Source organism: Amphiura filiformis, chromosome 5, assembly GCF_039555335.1.
Source record: "Amphiura filiformis chromosome 5, Afil_fr2py, whole genome shotgun sequence".
Lineage (NCBI taxonomy): Eukaryota > Metazoa > Echinodermata > Ophiuroidea > Amphilepidida > Amphiuridae > Amphiura > Amphiura filiformis.
This window is the reverse complement of record NC_092632.1, coordinates 72,472,499-72,491,290: the sequence shown is the minus strand read 5'-3', so window position 1 is coordinate 72,491,290 and position 18,792 is coordinate 72,472,499. Positions and strand designations below refer to the sequence as shown.

Below are 18,792 nucleotides of genomic sequence, written 5' to 3'. Positions count from 1 at the left end.
TTTGGGCAGATTAGGCCTTACTCATCATTGAAGTCCCTAAATTTAGACGTTAAAATGACATTGAACATTTACCATTGCATGCTCAATACAATATAATAGTTTGGATAATCTGCGTATTGTCGTTGTCTTCGATGCTGTTACATTATACAACCAGTCTGGAACTATAGATACAGGTGTAGGCGTTACTTTGCTCAACGCGCGAGAACCAGGAAGTCGGCTCGAACCGCGCTGGGCAGGATTGCCATTTTCAACATTTGTTTTTGCATGGTAAAAGCCTCTGGGTAAAAGCTGTGGTAGTAGACCAATGAATATATACCTTTAATAGTTTGACATATGCTTTAGATCTAAAATACTGGGCAACCACCAAAAACTATACTTGTATGACACACTTTAAATGATCAGGTGTTTACCGACGAATGTTAACCCCGATGTTAACCCAGACACTTTGAAATCACCATTGAAGTTTTTGTTTTGTCCCTTGCACTCACCCATCTTTCAATCAAAGGTTGTTTAAATGTTAAAGTTTTTATTTTCTCATTTTTGCAAAGGCGTCAATTATTATACGCATTCACTTCCGATGGGTAATAATCTCTAATGGTTTGAGTTTTGAAAGCTGAGCTAGTATTTTAACATGACACTTTAAAAAGAAAAAGGATTAGGTGCGTATATGAATATTGCAATGTGTGTAAATGCATCGCCGTGGTCAATTTTCCAAATTGAAAATATTCAAAGAAAAATCAACTCTCGTTTAAAGTCAAATCATGTCTCATCATCGTCAAATTGATGAATCAACGAAACAAGTAGATACATGAAAGTACTAGCAGGGGAAAACTTTGAGATATACTTTTCCCCTCAAAAGTTTACAAAATTAATAAGCTGACATAAATATAGAGAGACACAACAAATTAGACTCGGTTAACCGGCTCGAACCAACGCACTAACGATTTCCGGTCATGTATGAGCAATCACTTCAGACACCTGGAAAGAGTGACATATATATAGCTTCGGGCTAAGGGTGGTGACGGAATCGAGGGTTGTTTCTCTGAAAGCAAATAACCAATTGTATTGGGTCCCGCCCATCCCTCGTTACACTGTTTTTCTTTGTTGGATTATTTGTTTATTTTCACTGACTTACTCATAACTTGATATAATCTTATTATATATCAATTACCACAACGCTAGTATTACATCTGTACAAAGTAATTTTTTGTACTTTTCGCCACGGAAATTTAAACATGCTTAGAGACCTGATGTCTTGTAACGATGCGGTAAGTGTGTTGGTTCGATTCCCTATCGGATCGACGTTTTTCTTGCTCGACTTATACATGTGTCACTTTACCACGTTGGTGCAGCGGTCTTGTAATCGGTGGATTGCGACTTCGAACCCCGGCGGTGAAAATTGTCTTGTGCTCTAGGGCAAGGCGCTTTACCTTACTTGCCTCTCTCTACCCAGGGGTGAAATGGGGAGCTGTTATGAATATTGTCCATTTAGCGCCGTCCAAAGTTATGAGCATGCATTTGGCATTGTCTGGCATCTGACATATTCTCGGACACGGCGGAACTGTTTCTATGAATGAATTTTACCAAAACAGAGCGCCGAAAGACCCCTGATTTTGATAATTTCAGCTCTAAAAGGCTCCTTAATTGCAAATTCCTCACATTTCTGTTTTTCCAGAATTTTTTTTACCAGCAGCTCCCAAAGATCACTTTTTAGCGGCACGCCGTCAGCTGCCAATACCCACCATCTCTGAATTCCGGGGGAACATACCCACCAAAAATATTGATGATGTGCCCCCCGGATTTTTCGACAGTCATCGAAAATTTACTGTGTGCCATGAACACAAACTATAACTTCAACATGTTGAACTAAAATAGAGTAAAACTAGGATGCATGGAACACTGCCAAACATTTTGACCAGGATTTCCATTGTTGGCGAATTTTTCACACGATAAGATAATCTGACCAAGATCATGGACATTGTAACCCGGCCATTGCCCTTAAAACATGTTGTGAAATCACCATTATTCATGAAAAATACTATAATTGAAATAATTGACCACGTGTGTAAGTTGATGTATAATGCTTGGTAAGAATTGAATTTGAAATGGAAAATTGAATTCGATTCAGGCCGGATTACTCAGACCTTTTCAAGTCCATTGTCAGGTATGATTTTCCTTTCATATCATTTAATTAAATATGCTTGTAAATTATGGGTCTTTATTTGGGATACGAACCTGACTATGTTGCAAGACCTTCCAGACACTATGTCACCATTTTGACGATTTAGAATTACGGAGGTTTTATGATATAATCAAAGTCGTGCTTTTTAATTTAATTCTTTTACATTTTGAAGATGTAAAATTATGTCTGCTTTATAATTTATTTAAATTTAATTATACTGCACTTTATCATAAATTCTTAGTTTTACAATCAAGCACAAATCACTGATGTTTCGCAACTTATATTTCGTTAGTTATACTTAGTATATCTAATGACGAAAAGTTATTTCTGAAAAAAAGAAAATTCCAACCTGTCTTATAAAAAGATGTAAAATTATGTCTGCTTTGTAATTTATTTAAATTTAATTATACTGCACTTTATCATAAATTCTTAGTTTTACAATCAAGCCCAAATCACTGATGTTTCGCAACTTATGTTTCGTTATAGTTTGTAGACAAAAAGTTGACGAAACACACATACTAAAACGGGATCTCTAAAGATGCACTCCCATTTTTTTCGTTAGTTATACTTAGTATAGCTAATGACGAAAAGTTATTTCTGAAAAAGAAATTCCAACCTGTCTTATAAAAAAGAAGATTTCAAGGCCACACAAACATAACATGCTCTAGATAACTTGAGACACTTAAGTGCTGTTGAAAACTTGCGGAACTGGTGTTTCCTTCAATCAAACGCATCTCAAAAACTTTTGAGAGGACAATTTTTGATGGCGCTTGGTACGTTTGCAAACAGAATCCTCTTTTCAAACCGAAATCGCTTTGCAGAGGTTGCTGATCGTGTTATGCGAACATTTACAGAGAGGGACATAAATCAAGAACTGCTGGTTTCTTGATATGAAAGACGTAGTAAATAGAAACAAGGTTTTAAAAATTTGGCTGTTCAAATTGACCATTTCGGTAAATCCCATAATTCTTTGCAGTTAGACCTGAGATGAAGTCACGCCGATGCGGACATGAACGTGACGTCAACTTGAATGACGACATCTGGGTCTAACCGCAAAGAATTATGGGATTTACCGAAAAGGTAAATTCGGTAATCCAGGTCAATTGATAAAGCTGGCTTCCATATTCGAAAAAAGCACGATTTTAAAAATCGACAAACCTGGTTTGACTTTTCGGCTTATTATAACAAAATAGTTTTCTTGATTTGAAAAGCTGAAATTTGTTTTTTGACCAGTTTTATGGTAACATTTGAGGAACTATTTTTTTACATGTTACTACAAACAATAAAGGCTGTTTCTGTACATTTCCCCCGTCTCCAGGTATCCGGTTAGTTTTAAAAGTCGTATGTTGTTGTCGATATCATATTAGCTAAAAATTATTTGCAGTTCGTTGTAGGAAAGACATAAAGTCCTGGTGATAAAAATATATATTACAGACCCCTATAAATATACTGATACTAGAAATAATGCAGCACTGATTTATTTGGATTAAAAAAAATATTATCCGGTTTTGCCAAATGAAAAACAGCTAAATCTATATCAATTAGTTAGTTCTAACTGGCAATAAAAGTCAAATTTTAATAGTTTTGCAATTTGAGGGGAAATGGGCAAAAAAACATGCAATTTTGCATGCTTTCTACCAATTCAGTCACAAAATTCAAAGACTTGGCACAAGTCTAAACATTCAAAATTTTGTTAATTAGTTAGAAAAGATAGGCCCTATAGAAAATGTGTTTTCCAAAAATGTAATGCATTTTTATAACCCGAAATTAGTCTTAGTACAAGTCTTTGGGCTTGATTATTACCGCATACGACCAACATCCTAAAAACGTATAAATGTTTTTTACCCTTATTCCCCAAATTGGGCAAATGTTAACATTTGGCTTTTATTGCCAGTTAGAACTAACTACATGATTAGGACTTAGCCATGCATGTTGGATTTGGCAAAATAGGATCATATTTTTTTAATCCCATAAAAATTAGTGCTGTATGTTGAGTGAATGAGTAGCCCACAGCCGATCTTTTTATGGTCCCTTCAATGATCCACTTCTGGAACCACTGAGAGTTCCTCTGCAACGATTTGCCACATTTGGTACATTTATTTTGCTCAAATAGTATAGGGAATTAATGCGCGAAACTATCGTCTCTCCATTTTCTTTTGAGAGTATTCCTATTCTTTTAAAATATATCATATCAAAAGAACAAATAAAATTTTAAAAAATCATGCTCACTAAACCCCAGCCAGAGAGCCTTGATTGACGCCCTCTGTTCTGTTAACGAAAGAAAACGTGTTCGAGGATGGCGCTAAAGGCCTTTTAATAATATACGAAGTTGGCAGAAAGTGGTAGAAGAACGCGATTGTAATATTACCTGTAAATTTGGTAAAATTGAATCTTGTCAACCAGAAAAAACTCACTTTGGTTGTCTTTGGTGAAGGGTATACGATGTATATTGTAGGTCGAATCAGCAGAAAAAAAGTAGTTCACAGCATCTTGCGAATGGTAGTGAGCTTTAGCAAAAATGGCATTGCTCAATTCATAGCGAGCGTGTAGAAGAATTCAAATATCACAGGTCCTGTGGTTCTTGAGTTATGTTGTAAAGAAGGCTGAAACAACAACACTTTTGGAAAACGTACATAACTCATTAACAACAATAAATCAAGCAAGTTTTCAAAGTATATGATTTGTAGAATGAACTGTTACAAAACACCAAAGTGTTATTTTTCAATAATATATTGATTCAGATAATGAAAATCGATTTTTCTGGCTGCTTCGACCAACAATACCTCGTATACCCTTAAAAGCCATATTATAACATTTCTTTAAAAATAGATTAGTATTCGTTTTCAATAAAATATTAGCATTTACTGTCAGATATGTCCCCTTTTAATTTTGAGCCGAACAAGTGAGGTAAAGCAAAGAAAATAGGAATTTACAACTAGCGCCAATGCATGTTATTACTCCGGCGGTTGTAATTTGGTACGACCCTCTGGCGTGTGTGTGTTTGTCCCGCACGCCGTGTACGTAGTACTGTGTTGACATCGCATGTACGCGTTCGACTAATATTTCTATCGTAATAATAAAACGCTGATTCAGGCGGTTTATTCAAAATCTCGGATTTTGACTAAACTACAGCACCTAAAGTCTTGATTTTTGCAGAGAATCTTTGTTTACTAAAGTACATTACAATCGTGTAAAAACCTGAATTTAAATTTTTTTTGAGGGCGTTCTCCTCAGCAAATGTTATAATATGGCTTTAAGTAAAGGTCTTCAAGACGGGTCATGAAAATTGCATAAAGGAGAAATACAATATAAACTCCTCAACGAAATTTTTTTCAAGCATCTATATCTCACATTATTTGTAGCATGTTCATATCGTGTTAAATAAATAAATGTTGGTATTTATATAGCAGCGCCTTTCACATGTCCACATGTACCAAAGCGCTTTACATTTATTCCGCTGTCGTTAGAATGTCAGAGCTTGTCAGCTGCCATACAATGCCCAAGGATGCTCATACATTTGGGCGGCGCTCAATGGACAATAGTCATAACAGCTCCCCATTTCACCCCTGGGTAGAGAGAGGCAAGCAAGGTAAAGCGCCTTGCCCAAGAGCACAACCCCGGGAGCACAACACAATGGCACCGCCGGGGCTCGAACTAGCAATCCACCGATTACAAGGCAGAGCCCGTACCGCTGCACATGTCCCCTATATTTACATATGAATGGATAGCTACTTTGTTCTCCTTTCTTGTTTTTCCATTAAAGACAGGAATGATGATGCCCTTTACAATGACACCACATACGAAACAATCACCTTTTTCGCGCCTGAGTAGGTTACACCAGGCGGCTGACACTGAAAAATTTGCATGGAAAAATGACCCGTCTCCTCCGCAGCCAATTTGGTTCCGCTCCATCGAAATCAAGCTGGTCACGGAGGAGACTACCTCCTTTGTGTTTGTTCATTTGTGTATGGAGAGCCCTTTTGGAGTCCGAATGACTTAGGCTACGCTCTCAGCTAGAGTCCGACGCTGCATTGCACTAGAAATACCTTTTCTGTGAAATCGCTATACAGCCAACCGGGAGCACGTATTCGTTTTGAAAATATAACATTAAAATTAGTATCACCCTTGTGGCCCCCGTGCAGTGGAAAACCTTAATTCTTTCATTAAAAGGAAATGAAAATAAAAAAAAACACGGATCTACTTGTGCACCAATAAAATTGGCACAGCAATTTGTCTCAAATATGAATGAATTTTAAGAAACATACGGGGTATGATGAACATTGACCTGACGCCATGATAGTAGGATCTATTAGTCATTTTATATACAATGTATATACCGTATTGTCATAATACCAATATTTGTCATTATATATATTAAATGAGTAATATCTAGCAACGTAAATGTGCAGTTCATATGCACAAACGAATACTGATCTTTATGATATTCAGGTTTTTGTACATCACATATAACATGTCACATAGGAGGTCATACGTGTTGACCTTCATCTATTGTATTTGTTCATCTGTGTATGGAGAGGATTAGCGCCATTAAACGCCATTAAAACTCCATCAGTATTAGGGCGTAGTTCAGTGAACTCACCGGATTGCTATTCCAAGTACTTTGATAATACAGATAATATGTATCAATGGGTCGAGGCGATTGCATTGAAAAACCTAATAAATTATTCATAACAGTTACGTAATCAATCGATAGTGCGGACACTTTTCATTTGCAAACCACCAAAATTCGTGATCTTTAAGCGTTGAAAAAGAAACCACGTGAATAGAGTGCCCTCTCAAGAATATCAACTCTCTGGTTACACGTCTTGTGAATGTAGTGGGATCTCAAACCGAATGTGCCAATTGACCATTATTCGCCACTTATTTTCAGGTTCCGCCATTATGCACTATATGCGGGAGAGCCTCGAACTGGCAGCATACATGAAAGGAAGAATTACGTAACCTTACACAGAATGTTATATGACTGGTTCAATTCCCATTCATGTATGCTGCCAGTTCGAGGCTCTCCCCGCACATAGTGCATAATGGCGGAACCGTGCAAGTGGCGAATTCTGTGCAGCAAGACTACCCTATAGCCACAGAGCTAATGGTAGTCAACGACTACCTACATAGTATGGGAGTAGAGAGAATGTAATGGACTTCCATCAGCCCAGACCTCAAGCCAGTTGAACACTTATGAGACCAGCTTGGTCGTGCTGTGCGTGCTAGAGTAGCCAATCCAACCACATTTAAAATGACCAGCGACGAATCTTGGAATGCCACCCAGACAACGTGTGACCAGCCTGCTGGTGAGCAACATGAGGAGGAGGAGGAGGAGGAGGAGGTGCCTGGCTGTTGTGGCTGCGTGTATACATGGTATGTCCATCCGCTTAATTGAGGTTAGTTGACTGGTGTTGTTTGAGCACAGAATAATGGTCAATTTGGCACATTCTGTTTGTGACCCACTACATTCACAAACATGTACTCAGCCATGAAAAAGGTGGTTTCAAATGTGGTGTCATTGTAAACGGGAATAAGTAAACATAGGTATCCACTGATATGTAACACAATATGAACATGTCACAAATAATCTGAAATATAGATGCTTGAAAAAACTTTCCAAACTTTTGTTGAGGAGTTTATATATCAGGGAATTTATCATAGAACGTAGGTGGAACGGACATGAGGTCTTTTGTTGGCAAATATTTTCTCGACTAAGCCTTGTTTGTCATGCAATTATAATCTGTCCAGTTTATTTTCAGATATTAGGTGTGTTTCCTGATGCATTCAACATGTTTCTGGATTAAAAAGGGATGATTTTAACAGAAAATTTTGGTTTAACAGAACAAAAAATAATGCAAATAAAAAAGCAAGTTAGAACGACACCACAAATTTCTTTTAAACGAATGAAAACGCGCATGAGGATGGCGCTAGAGCTTCTCTGCTGAAATGCGAGGTTGTCAGTAAGTGGTAGCAGAACGCGATTTTAGACTGAGCCGACACTGTCTTGAATTGAAAAACAAGACATTTTTTGTTATGAAATATTTTCTTGAGTATAAATTCTTTTTTTTGTATTTCTGTTTTTATTGCCCTGTACTTGGAACTGGTGGGTGGAGAAAGATACATCGAGATAACCACCAGTCCCCTTCTTTAATTCAACTACATGACAACAACATTAGAGTGAAACTATTAATTGCAAAGCATTCAAATAAATTGCAATGATGAATATTAAGACAAAGGTAATTGATTCCCACCACTCGTTAAAGGTGCTGTGATATAGGCCTATAGCTGCAAAAGCTGAAGCCAGGACAGATGAAACAGCGAGCCTATGGCAAAAGGACAACGCAAAAGCTAAATGCCTGGCTAAGACACATGAAAAAGGCCATCACAGCCCCCATAGAAGTGGTAAGTCCCAATTTGAATATGCAATGAGTCATCACAGTCATGAAGGCATCAATATTAAAGGCATCATGTAGCTGCATATAGCTAGGGAAAAAAATATGTCCAAAACCAGGGTTTTTAAATTTTTTGACAGACAAACAACCACACTCACTCACTCACTCATTCCCATACACTGCACACCCAAATGAACCATCACCCACTCTCATCACATAAACAAGGCAGCTAATACACACTAATAATAATAATAATCAAAAAAATACAAGTAGAATTAATGGGGCAAGGTTTGGATTATTAAAAATGTAGTAGGCAAAAAAGGAGAGTTAAAACAATACAAGTAGATAAACTGGAATGAAAAAAAAAAGGCTTAAGATGCTTCAAGATCAAGGGTCCATTTTTTAAAATGAAGCCTAAGTTTCCTTTTACTCTCAGCAATTTTATATTCAGTAGACCTCTTAAGCTTAATTAAATTCATAAAAGCAACAAAATTGGGAGTAGATTCCTGAAATTTGCACTTATGAATATAAAATTTGAGGCACTAAGAAAAAGAAATGAAATACACCTATCATGCTCCGAGGAGTCTGTAACACCAAACATTTTTTCAAAGTCGGAAAAATTAAAGGATTCCCCAGAAATGTTGTTTATAAGAAAGCATAATTCATCCCATAAGGGGGTAACTTTCTCACATTCACAGAATAAATGGAGAAGTGTTTCGGGAAATTTCTTACAAAAATAACAATTGGGTGAATCAAGTCTACCGATTTTATGAAGAAACTGATTAGTGCAAATTGAAATAAAAAGACCTCAATTGTGTTTCAATGGTACAATTGAAATTTGCACTGTGAACATCATTCCACTCCACATCATCCAGGACATCAAAACGATCCACCCACTTATTTTCAGCCTCAACATGAGCCTGACTCCTTAACATAGAATAAACATGTTTAGGAACCTTTTTTCATCCACAAGAGAAGCACAAATTTTCTCAAAGACGTCCTCCTGAATATTATTGGGGTTTTGAAACCAGTCTAAATAAATGCCGTTCATCAAATAGTTATATTTCCTCCTATCTGTAATGGGAATATCAAATTCAATAACCAGTTCTTCAAATGATTTGACAATATTACGACCAAGATAAAGATCTGAAATATGACGAATCCCTTTCTCATCCCAGACAGGGTAGAAAAAGGACTTTTTAGATTTTAAACGGACATTTTTGTTCGACCAAATTGGATCTTGCAGATGAAAATCAGACCAGCCTAAGTTGACCATGAGTTTGTTTTTGTATAGATACCAAAGTTTAATAGTTTCAATAAGCTGACAATTAGACAAAGAATTCAAAACACAATCAGGAGCATTAGACTTCAACAAAATTTTCCATTCAGGGTGAAAATTTTCTAAAACAGACAATTCCAACGTTTTCCAAAAACTGGAATAATCGGGGTCCAATAACTGTTTGACCCAAATAAATTTCTGAGCTTGGGAAAACAGAAGAGGGTCAAACATTCCCAACCCACCATTCTCGTAATTATTGCAAAGGATATCCCGCTTTACCCTATCATTCCCCCCATTCCAAATAAATTTATAGAAAAGATGGTTCAACTTCTTGAAAAATAATTTTGGAATATTAATAATGCAAAGAACTGAAAATAGATAAAGAAGTTGGGGTAACATCAATGATTTAATGACAGTAACTTTACCAATAAGAGACAAATTCCTGTGTCTCCAGCAGTTAAGGGTTTGAGTATAAATTCTTGTTTGTCATGCAAATATAATCTACCCAGTTTATTTTCAGAATCAGTTTACGCTTTAGTGTATTTCCCGCTGCATTCAATATGTTTCTGGAATGAGAATACGACTTGACATGATATTGTACTTCAAGGTCACAATGTACCAGCTGCATAGTTGAGAAGAAGAGGAATAACTGGAAGAAGAGGAGGAGGAAGAAGAGAAAGGAGAAGAGGTGGAATAAGAAGAGAAAGAAGATGAGGAAGAAAAGATGAGGAGAATAAACTGAAGTCATGCACCCGTTACATTTAACAGAAAATTTCTGCTAAACAAGAAAAAAATAATGCAAATAAAAAAGCAACACGGAACGACACCACAATGTTATTTTTAAACGAATGAAAACGCAGATGATGGCGCTAGAGCCACTCTGCTTGAAATGCGATGTTGTCAGTAAGCGGTAGAAGAACGCGATTGTAGAGCCGACACTGTCTTAAAAATTAAAAAAACAAGACGTTTTTTGTTAGGAAATATTTTCTTGAGTAATTTGTAATTTATTTTTTATTTAATTTGTAATTTATTATTTTAGCCTCGGTGTCTTTCCTGATGCATTCAATATTTTGGGAATGAGAATACGTCTTGACATGATATCTTCCCTCTGTTTCTCTTTCTCCCCCTTACCCACACACTCTTCACCCCTCTCTCTTCTCATTTCTCTCGAGAAATAAATAACTTGAATAAAAGTCAACTATCCTATATTGGATGTTATATAGGTTTCTATCGATCCTTATGCATGCGATATGCACATGAGTAGATGTGTATATGTCACTTCGAGTGTCTTTTCTTTTGTAATCTCGGTGGAAATATTTCGATGGTCTAAATATTTTCACGGGGAAATAAGCCAAGGATTATTTCGAAAATTAAATCACGCTTTCAAATGTAGATTGACTTGTTCGACTTCTCTGCTCGTGAATATTGCACTGCGAAAGTTAAAAACTTATTTTGTATACTTTTGATCAAGGTAACTTAAAACCTGATATTCTGCGGTTACACGATTATGTAGCAAACTAACATGAAAACCGAAACTGCTTTCTACCAGTTGTAAGTTTCTAACAAAGGGTCCAGACAAAGATATCAGTTATGACGTCAAGAGCTTAGGCAGGGTAACAGGCAACCACGTGACCAAAACCAAAACCAATCCTGAAACTCATAATTTGAAACGACCTGAATTGAATTGAGTGTCTTGAATTGAAAAACACGACGTCTTTTGTGAGCAAATATTTTCTTGAGCAAGCCTTGTTTGTCATGCAAATATAATCTACCCATTCATTTTCAGGATTTGTTTACGCTTCAGTGTATTTCCTGCTGCATTCAATGTGTTTATGGAATGAGAATACGACTTGACATGGTATTGTACTTCAAGGTCATAATATGTCAGATGCACAGTTTCAAGTGAAATGTTTATATTAAACCTTGATTAAGGAAGATACGAAAGAAGAAGTAAAGTTGATTAAGAAAGATATGAAAGAAGAAGCAAAGTTGATTAAGGAAGATATCAAAGAAGAAGATATGAAAGAAGAAGGAGAAGAAGAAGAAGAAGAATATGATGAATGGGCCATAAGAGTAAAATTACTGGGGGAAATAAAATACATAGACTGAATAACATTACTGTTGTCATGTCTTTTTTTATTGTGACGATTATGGGAATTTGAGTACAATACATACAATGCTGAGTGCGTTAAAAACCTTGGCTTTTCAATCAGTAAAGTTTGAACTAAATTTAGGGGAGCATACACATAGTAAGAACTTCCAAAGATGATAAATGGCTAAAGCAAGTATTGAATAATGTTGTCGTTTATTTTATTGTTATATACATGAAAGACACCTTCTTAACCTTCTTCTAAGTAAAGAGTTCGAGAACTCAGGCTATGGAAAACAAACTTTCGTCAGGTGCTTGCGCGACGGGTTAAGACGATCGAAATCAAACCGCAATTTTGGAACGTTATTTTTTGTTTTTATTTGCTTTATGCATCTAAACTAGACGGTGTTTATGTCAGATGTCGGCGTTTGGTTCTTCACGTGTTGTGTCGTTCCGTTGCCAACAACTTCAGCTTCTTCTGGCATCTGAGAGCAACATCCACTTACTGTATTTCCACACCACAGGCCACACCCAACGCCTTTCCCGGATGTATCATTACCCCGTTCCTTCAGTTTCTTTTCCAACTGCAATAACATAATACACAACAATACCGACCAGTCATTACAATTCCTGTTCATGTTCTCTTTACAAATTGAAATTATATAGTATATTTATTTATTTATTTATTTATTTATTACGGTATAAAAATCCAGAAATACAGTCAGAAAACTGAGACATCTGGTTAACAATGCATACATCAAAAAACACAGAAATATATATGTATATTCTTTTACATTCCCAAGTGATGGTAGTCCACCCAAAGCATTTCATCGTGTCGTCTGACGATTGCCTTTTAGGCATGAAACTCAGAGTAACGACTACCTATTCTGGAAGGTCTGTTCTTTGAATTTTTATAAAAAAAACCCATATTTTGACAAACAACAAATCAAGAATTTAAAAGATTGACAACTGCAGGAATTGTTGATTTTTGGTAGCGAGTTCTCTTGCATCTAGGCGGGTCAAGTTGTTGAGCATTCCTGAGGTTTTTACCGTGTCTTTTACTTTTGGGAGCAGGGAGCATCCTGTTGTGACGCTCTGATTTCAAAATGCTCTCGCCAAAACCTCTAAGGAGATGTTCCCGCATTTCAACAAGAGAACAGAGCTCAAGCGTCTTCAGAGCCTCTGAATACGAGCTGTACTGGTTACCAAGTATTATACGGCAGGCGCGCTTTTGGATAAGTTCCATCTGGTCAGCTTGGTGGAACTTATCCAAAATATGCCTATATAAAACAAAAATGTTGGGAATGATCGATTTTAAGGCTTAAAATGTGGAGAATCTTAAAATGCCATTAAATCACTAATTTGTTCGTAACAGTTTTATAACTTATTCTCAGGTCACGATTTCTTTTTGCTATAAGAATTTTTACGCGCTTACAAATGTCTACAAATTAGATTACAGTGTTCTCTATAAGTCGGATTATTACAGAATGCCATTAAACTTTGTCATAAAATATGCACACATGTGATGCGATAGTTCATTAAAGGTTCTGTATGAGTATTAGTCGAAACTATACTCTAAAACAAAGGAATTATTTCCTGTGTATTAATTACCATGTGATATTATACTTGTATTCGGTATAAGTAATGTCGGCTTGCCGCAATTAAACATCATTAACTTAAATAAATTTTACAACTTTCTAAACGAATAGGGCTAATGATCTACCTCCTGTACTCTGTCCCTTAGCTTCCTCTGCATATCGTCATCACTGCATTTGTCCGTGCTACTCATAGTGTCCTTACTCATCCCTACATCGCCACTAACACTCTTCATGGTACTTATCGGTACACCTTCGGGATACTTGTACACCGATATTATCTGACAAAAGCAATAATTTGATTTGTAAAAAATCAAAATCATAATGTTAGGATAATTAATGACCGCAGTATTCTTTGAAATGGATCATAGACATATCGTAAGAATCACAAAATTTTCATATAGGCTTGGTGTGCACAAAGAAATACAAAAACTATTGTAGAGGTTGCCCTTTTTAACACCAGGGGAAAGACCGTAGGGTTCTCATCTGTGTGTCTTCATTGTAGTTTTTACTTAGCTAAGTTTAAGCGGGAATAGTTCATACAACAGGCAAATATTTTACTGTTTTACTCTAAATATCGCTATCCCCGTATGACTGACCCAAGTGCCTTCATGGATAAACCAGTATAGTATCACGTGTAATACCTTCAATGTAGTTTTCATTGGGCAAAGGTTTATATAGCAGCGGTATTGCAGAAAGTGGAAAAAAGTAATTATTAATATCTTTTAATAACGTGTGGTAAAATGATGCGAAGGGTGAGTGGTATGTGTTTACGGACCACGCCAAATACTAGACACTGGGTTCTCTTCTAGACGGACTTTCCAGAAGTGCATTAAAGCAAACAGAACGGAAAACCAACCACAATAATCAAATCACTGTAGTTCTACCAGGTTTCGCAATACCGTAGTAAAATATTCTGCAATCTTAATTGTATTTAAACATAATGGATAACCAGATACAATAACCAAAGCAATGTAGTTTTACCAGGTTTCGCAATACCGTAGTAAAATATTCTTCAATCTTAATATTGTATTCAAACAGAATGGATAGCCTGATACAATAACCAAAGCAATGTAGTTTTTCCAGGTTTCGCAATACCGTAGTAAAATATTCTTCAATCTTAATTGTTTTCAAACAGAATGGATACCCAAGTACAATAACCAAAGCAATTTAGTTTTACCAGGTTTCGCAATACCGTAGTAAAGTATTCTTCAATCTTTATTGTATTCAAACAGAATGGATAGCCAGATACAATAACCAAAGCAATGTAGTTTTACCAGGTTTCGCAATACCGTAGTAAAATATTCTTCACTCTTAACTGTATTCAAACAGAATGGATAGCCATGTACAATAACCAAAGCAATGTAGTTTTTCCAGGTTTCGCAATACCGTAGTAAAATATTCTTCAATCTTAACTGTATTCAAACAGAATGGATAGCCATGTACAATAACCAAAGCAACGTAGTTTTACCAGGTTTCGCAATACCGTAGTAAAATATTCTTCAATCTTAATTGTATTCAAACAGAATGGATAGCCAGATACAGGGCTACGAAATCACCGGTATCGTGGTACCGGCGTTCCCAGAAAAAGATTCAGAGTCGCAGAAAAAAATCAAGAAGGGAAAAATAATTTAAAACATCCTAATCTTTAATATCATTTTTCTGAAGCTCTGAAAATATTCTGTGAAACTACTATACCACTCGTGAAATATTTTCTGCGAACTTGGACGATAACTGAATAAGTTTTTCAACATGCGGTAGTAGAGCCTAAACCGGGATTCGTTCCCCAGAAAAGCAGGGTTTTCATTGATTTGTCAAGGGAAATAATTTCTTTTGTTGCATATTGTTTGGAAAAACTTCAACTGTTCATATCTTTGGAACTAAATTAATGTTCAATTTCAATGAGGTTTTCTGCAAAATGTATAGCTTTTCAAATGATCCATACAATCATCCCCCAAACATTGACGCCTGTATATGGGTTTCTAACCAAAATAAACCCATAGTTGGTCATTTTAAAATAAAAAGTGCCAATTCCAGTTTTGTACTATATTTCACCAGTTTAGCTTCAATATGGCAAAAAATTTTTGCGCGCTTCGCGCGTATTTGTACCATAAACTTATTTTGTCAGCAAAAGGTGCTGCATTCACTGGACTCCACCAAAGTATTTATGAACACTTTCTAACCCCTGCCTGGACTGCGCTGGGGCTTCGCCCCTGGGCCGCACCTGTTCAATAGTTGTGTTCATACTCGCGCTCCGGCTCCGCGATCGCAGAAAATATTTCAAACAACAGTTCACGTTCCCAGAAAGGAAATTATTTTTCGCTGCCCTGGCCAGATACAATAACCAAAGCAATGTAGTTTTACCAGGTTTTGCAATACCGTAGTAAAATATTCTGCAATCTTAATTGTATTCAAACAGAATGGATAGCCAGATACAATAACCAAAGCAATGTAGTTTTACCAGGTTTCGCAATACCGTAGTAAAATATTCTTCAATCTTAATTGTATTCAAACAGAATGGATAGCCAGATACAATAACCAAAGCAATGTAGTTTTACCAGGTTTTGCAATACCGTAGTAAAATATTCTGCAATCTTAATTGTATTCAAACAGAATGGATAGCCAGATAAATAACCAAAGCAATGTAATTTTACCAGGTTTCGCAATACCGTAGTAAAACATTCTTCAATCCTAACTGTATTCAAACAGAATGGATAGCCATGTACAATAACCAAAGCAATGTAGTTTTATCAGGTTTCGCAATACCGTAGTAAAATTTTCTTCAATCTTAATTGTATTCAAACAGAATGGATAGCCAGATACAATAACCAAAGCAATTTAGTTTTACCATGTTTCGCAATACCGTAGTAAAATATTCTTCAATCTTAATTGTATTCAAACAGAATCGATAGCCAGATACAATAACCAAAGCAATGTAGTTTTACCAGGTTTCGCAATACCGTAGTAAAATATTCTTCAATCTTAATTGTATTCAAACAGAATGGATAGCCAGATACAATAACCAAAGCAATGTAGTTTTACCAGATTTCGCAATACCGTAGTAAAATATTCTTCAATCTTAATTGTATTCAAACAGAATAGATAGCCAGATACAATAACCAAAGCAATGTAGTTTTACCAGGTTTCGCAATACCGTAGTAAAATATTCTGCAATCTTAACTGTATTCAAACAGAATGGATAACCAGATACAATAACCAATGCAATGTAGTTTTACCAGGTTTCGCAATACCGTAGTAAAATATTCTTCAATTTTAACTGTATTCAAGCAGAATGGATAGCCATGTACAATAACCAAAGCAATGTAGTTTGACCAGGTTTCGCAATACCGTAGTAAAATATTCTTCAATCTTAATTGTATTAAAACATAATGGATAACCAGATACAATAACCAAAGCAATGTAGTTTTACCAGGTTTCGCAATACCGTAGTAAAATATTCTTCAATTTTAACGGTATTCAAGCAGAATGGATAGCCATGTACAATAACCAAAGCAATGTAGTTTTACCAGGTTTCGCAATACCGTTGTAAAATATTCTTCAATCTTAATTGCATTACCATCATCAATAGCACAGCCAATTATCTCACCCTCCGCACTGGTCTCACATTATTTGCATATATACTAAAAAGGGCAACAATGTAATTTTAAAACTTTCTACAATACCAATACATGGTATGTCACACTCAACTCAGGAAACGTATACTTGTATTGTATTGTATGTATTGTATTGTATTGTATTGTATTGTATTGTATTGTATTGTATTGTATTGTATTGTTGTATTGGATAGGATAGGATTGGATTGGATTGTATAGAGTCTTTGTCCAGGAGAATGTCACGGCATGTTTATTAAACATGAAGTGACACAAAACAAAAATTGGTGTTTGTTACGTCTTGCAGTTCAAATACACAAAACAACTGGTACATTTGTCTGCACTATGCCCGCATTTGATCCGGTATTTAAAAAAATATGCAAATTACCTTTGGAACGAAGAGAACAACAAGTGTGACGGTTGCGCAGAAGATGATGATAGATGAAGTAAAGATGTAGAGCGCTGATGTGTCATTGGTAATCAGGAAACTAACGGAGACTCCCACAATGCATAGCACGACGGTATTGTAAACACAAATACCGATTAATTTACTATCGTTTAGAGCTGGAATGGTGACCTTGAAAGTGAAAGTAAAAACATTCGAAATCATTGTGTTCTTTAGATCGAGACAGTTGGTTGCTAAAATTTCTATCTGTAGAAATGCCTTTCTACTGTGAAGGAATCCTATAAATTGAGTCTTTTCCATATTATAACTTGTAAGAGTATTATTTTCCGATAACTGATGACGATGAGCCAGTAAAAGAGTATGTCCCAACTCATGCAAGAGGAAACTCGGACGGCAACGAACCTTGTTCTGGAAATACATCCAGTGTCTTTTGGACGATAGCATGCTGAGTCAAGGTCAACTATCAGCAAAGGCTCAAGATCGATGAAACTGGAGATAACATGTAGTCGCCTGCTCCGCAGCCAAAGGATGATGATGATGACTGATGTTTATTAAGACATTTGTACACGGAATTTTGCGCAGAAAACATACCTTTTTCGTTTCCCAAGCAAGGAATGTTCCGAATAACAGTAATAATCCTTTGTAAGCGTATAAAGCAGCCATCCAGTAGACTAGGTAATCTGATGTACATTGCTCAATGTATGGTACGATTCGTCCATTAGTCACATGGGGATCCATCTAAAATATTAATTATAACTATTATGATTCATACAGCAAATCGAAAGCAAAATTAAACTTCCGCGCTACATAAATATGGTACACTCACCGGAGCGCTTTCACCGGCTCAACCGGCGTCTTCAGCGGATGTTATTGCTCTGAAGATTTGTTGTTGTTAGTAATGTTGAGCTACCAAATCATATCAAATGATAGCAAATCAAAAAGACAATTAAAAAGACTAAACCCCAATTGCTAAGATAGCAAATCTATTCGGTGGCTGTGTAAATTTTGTTTGGATCTACTGTACCATCCAATAGTATCAAATGGAAGAAAGACATTTTAGTTTTAAAATCACCCTTGTTTCAGACAGAATAGGAACACAAAGTTATACTCTGGGACATCATTAACCAGTGAACAATAAAATTGCAGTTGACAAAAAAAAATCAAAAAAAAAAAAAAAAATAAAAAATAAGGTTGGTGCATATTTTTATCTGGTAAAGAGGAAAGTGTTTTATACA

At 36.0% G+C, this 18,792-nt stretch overlaps 1 protein-coding gene across 1 annotated transcript in view; it reads right to left on the bottom strand.

Moving 5' to 3' along the window:
* Positions 1–11,990: 11,990 nt before the first annotated feature.
* LOC140151966 (gamma-aminobutyric acid type B receptor subunit 1-like) overlaps positions 11,991–18,792 on the bottom strand; it is a 29,573-nt gene continuing 22,771 nt past the window's right edge. Inside the window, exons 14-17 of the mRNA XM_072174267.1 lie at positions 18,149–18,295; positions 17,540–17,728; positions 13,669–13,821; positions 11,991–12,529 (exon numbers count right to left, since the gene is read on the bottom strand). Coding sequence (XP_072030368.1) covers positions 12,344–12,529; positions 13,669–13,821; positions 17,540–17,728; positions 18,149–18,295 — 675 coding nt within the window. The 3' untranslated portion in view covers positions 11,991–12,343. The remainder of the gene's footprint in view (positions 12,530–13,668; positions 13,822–17,539; positions 17,729–18,148; positions 18,296–18,792) is intronic.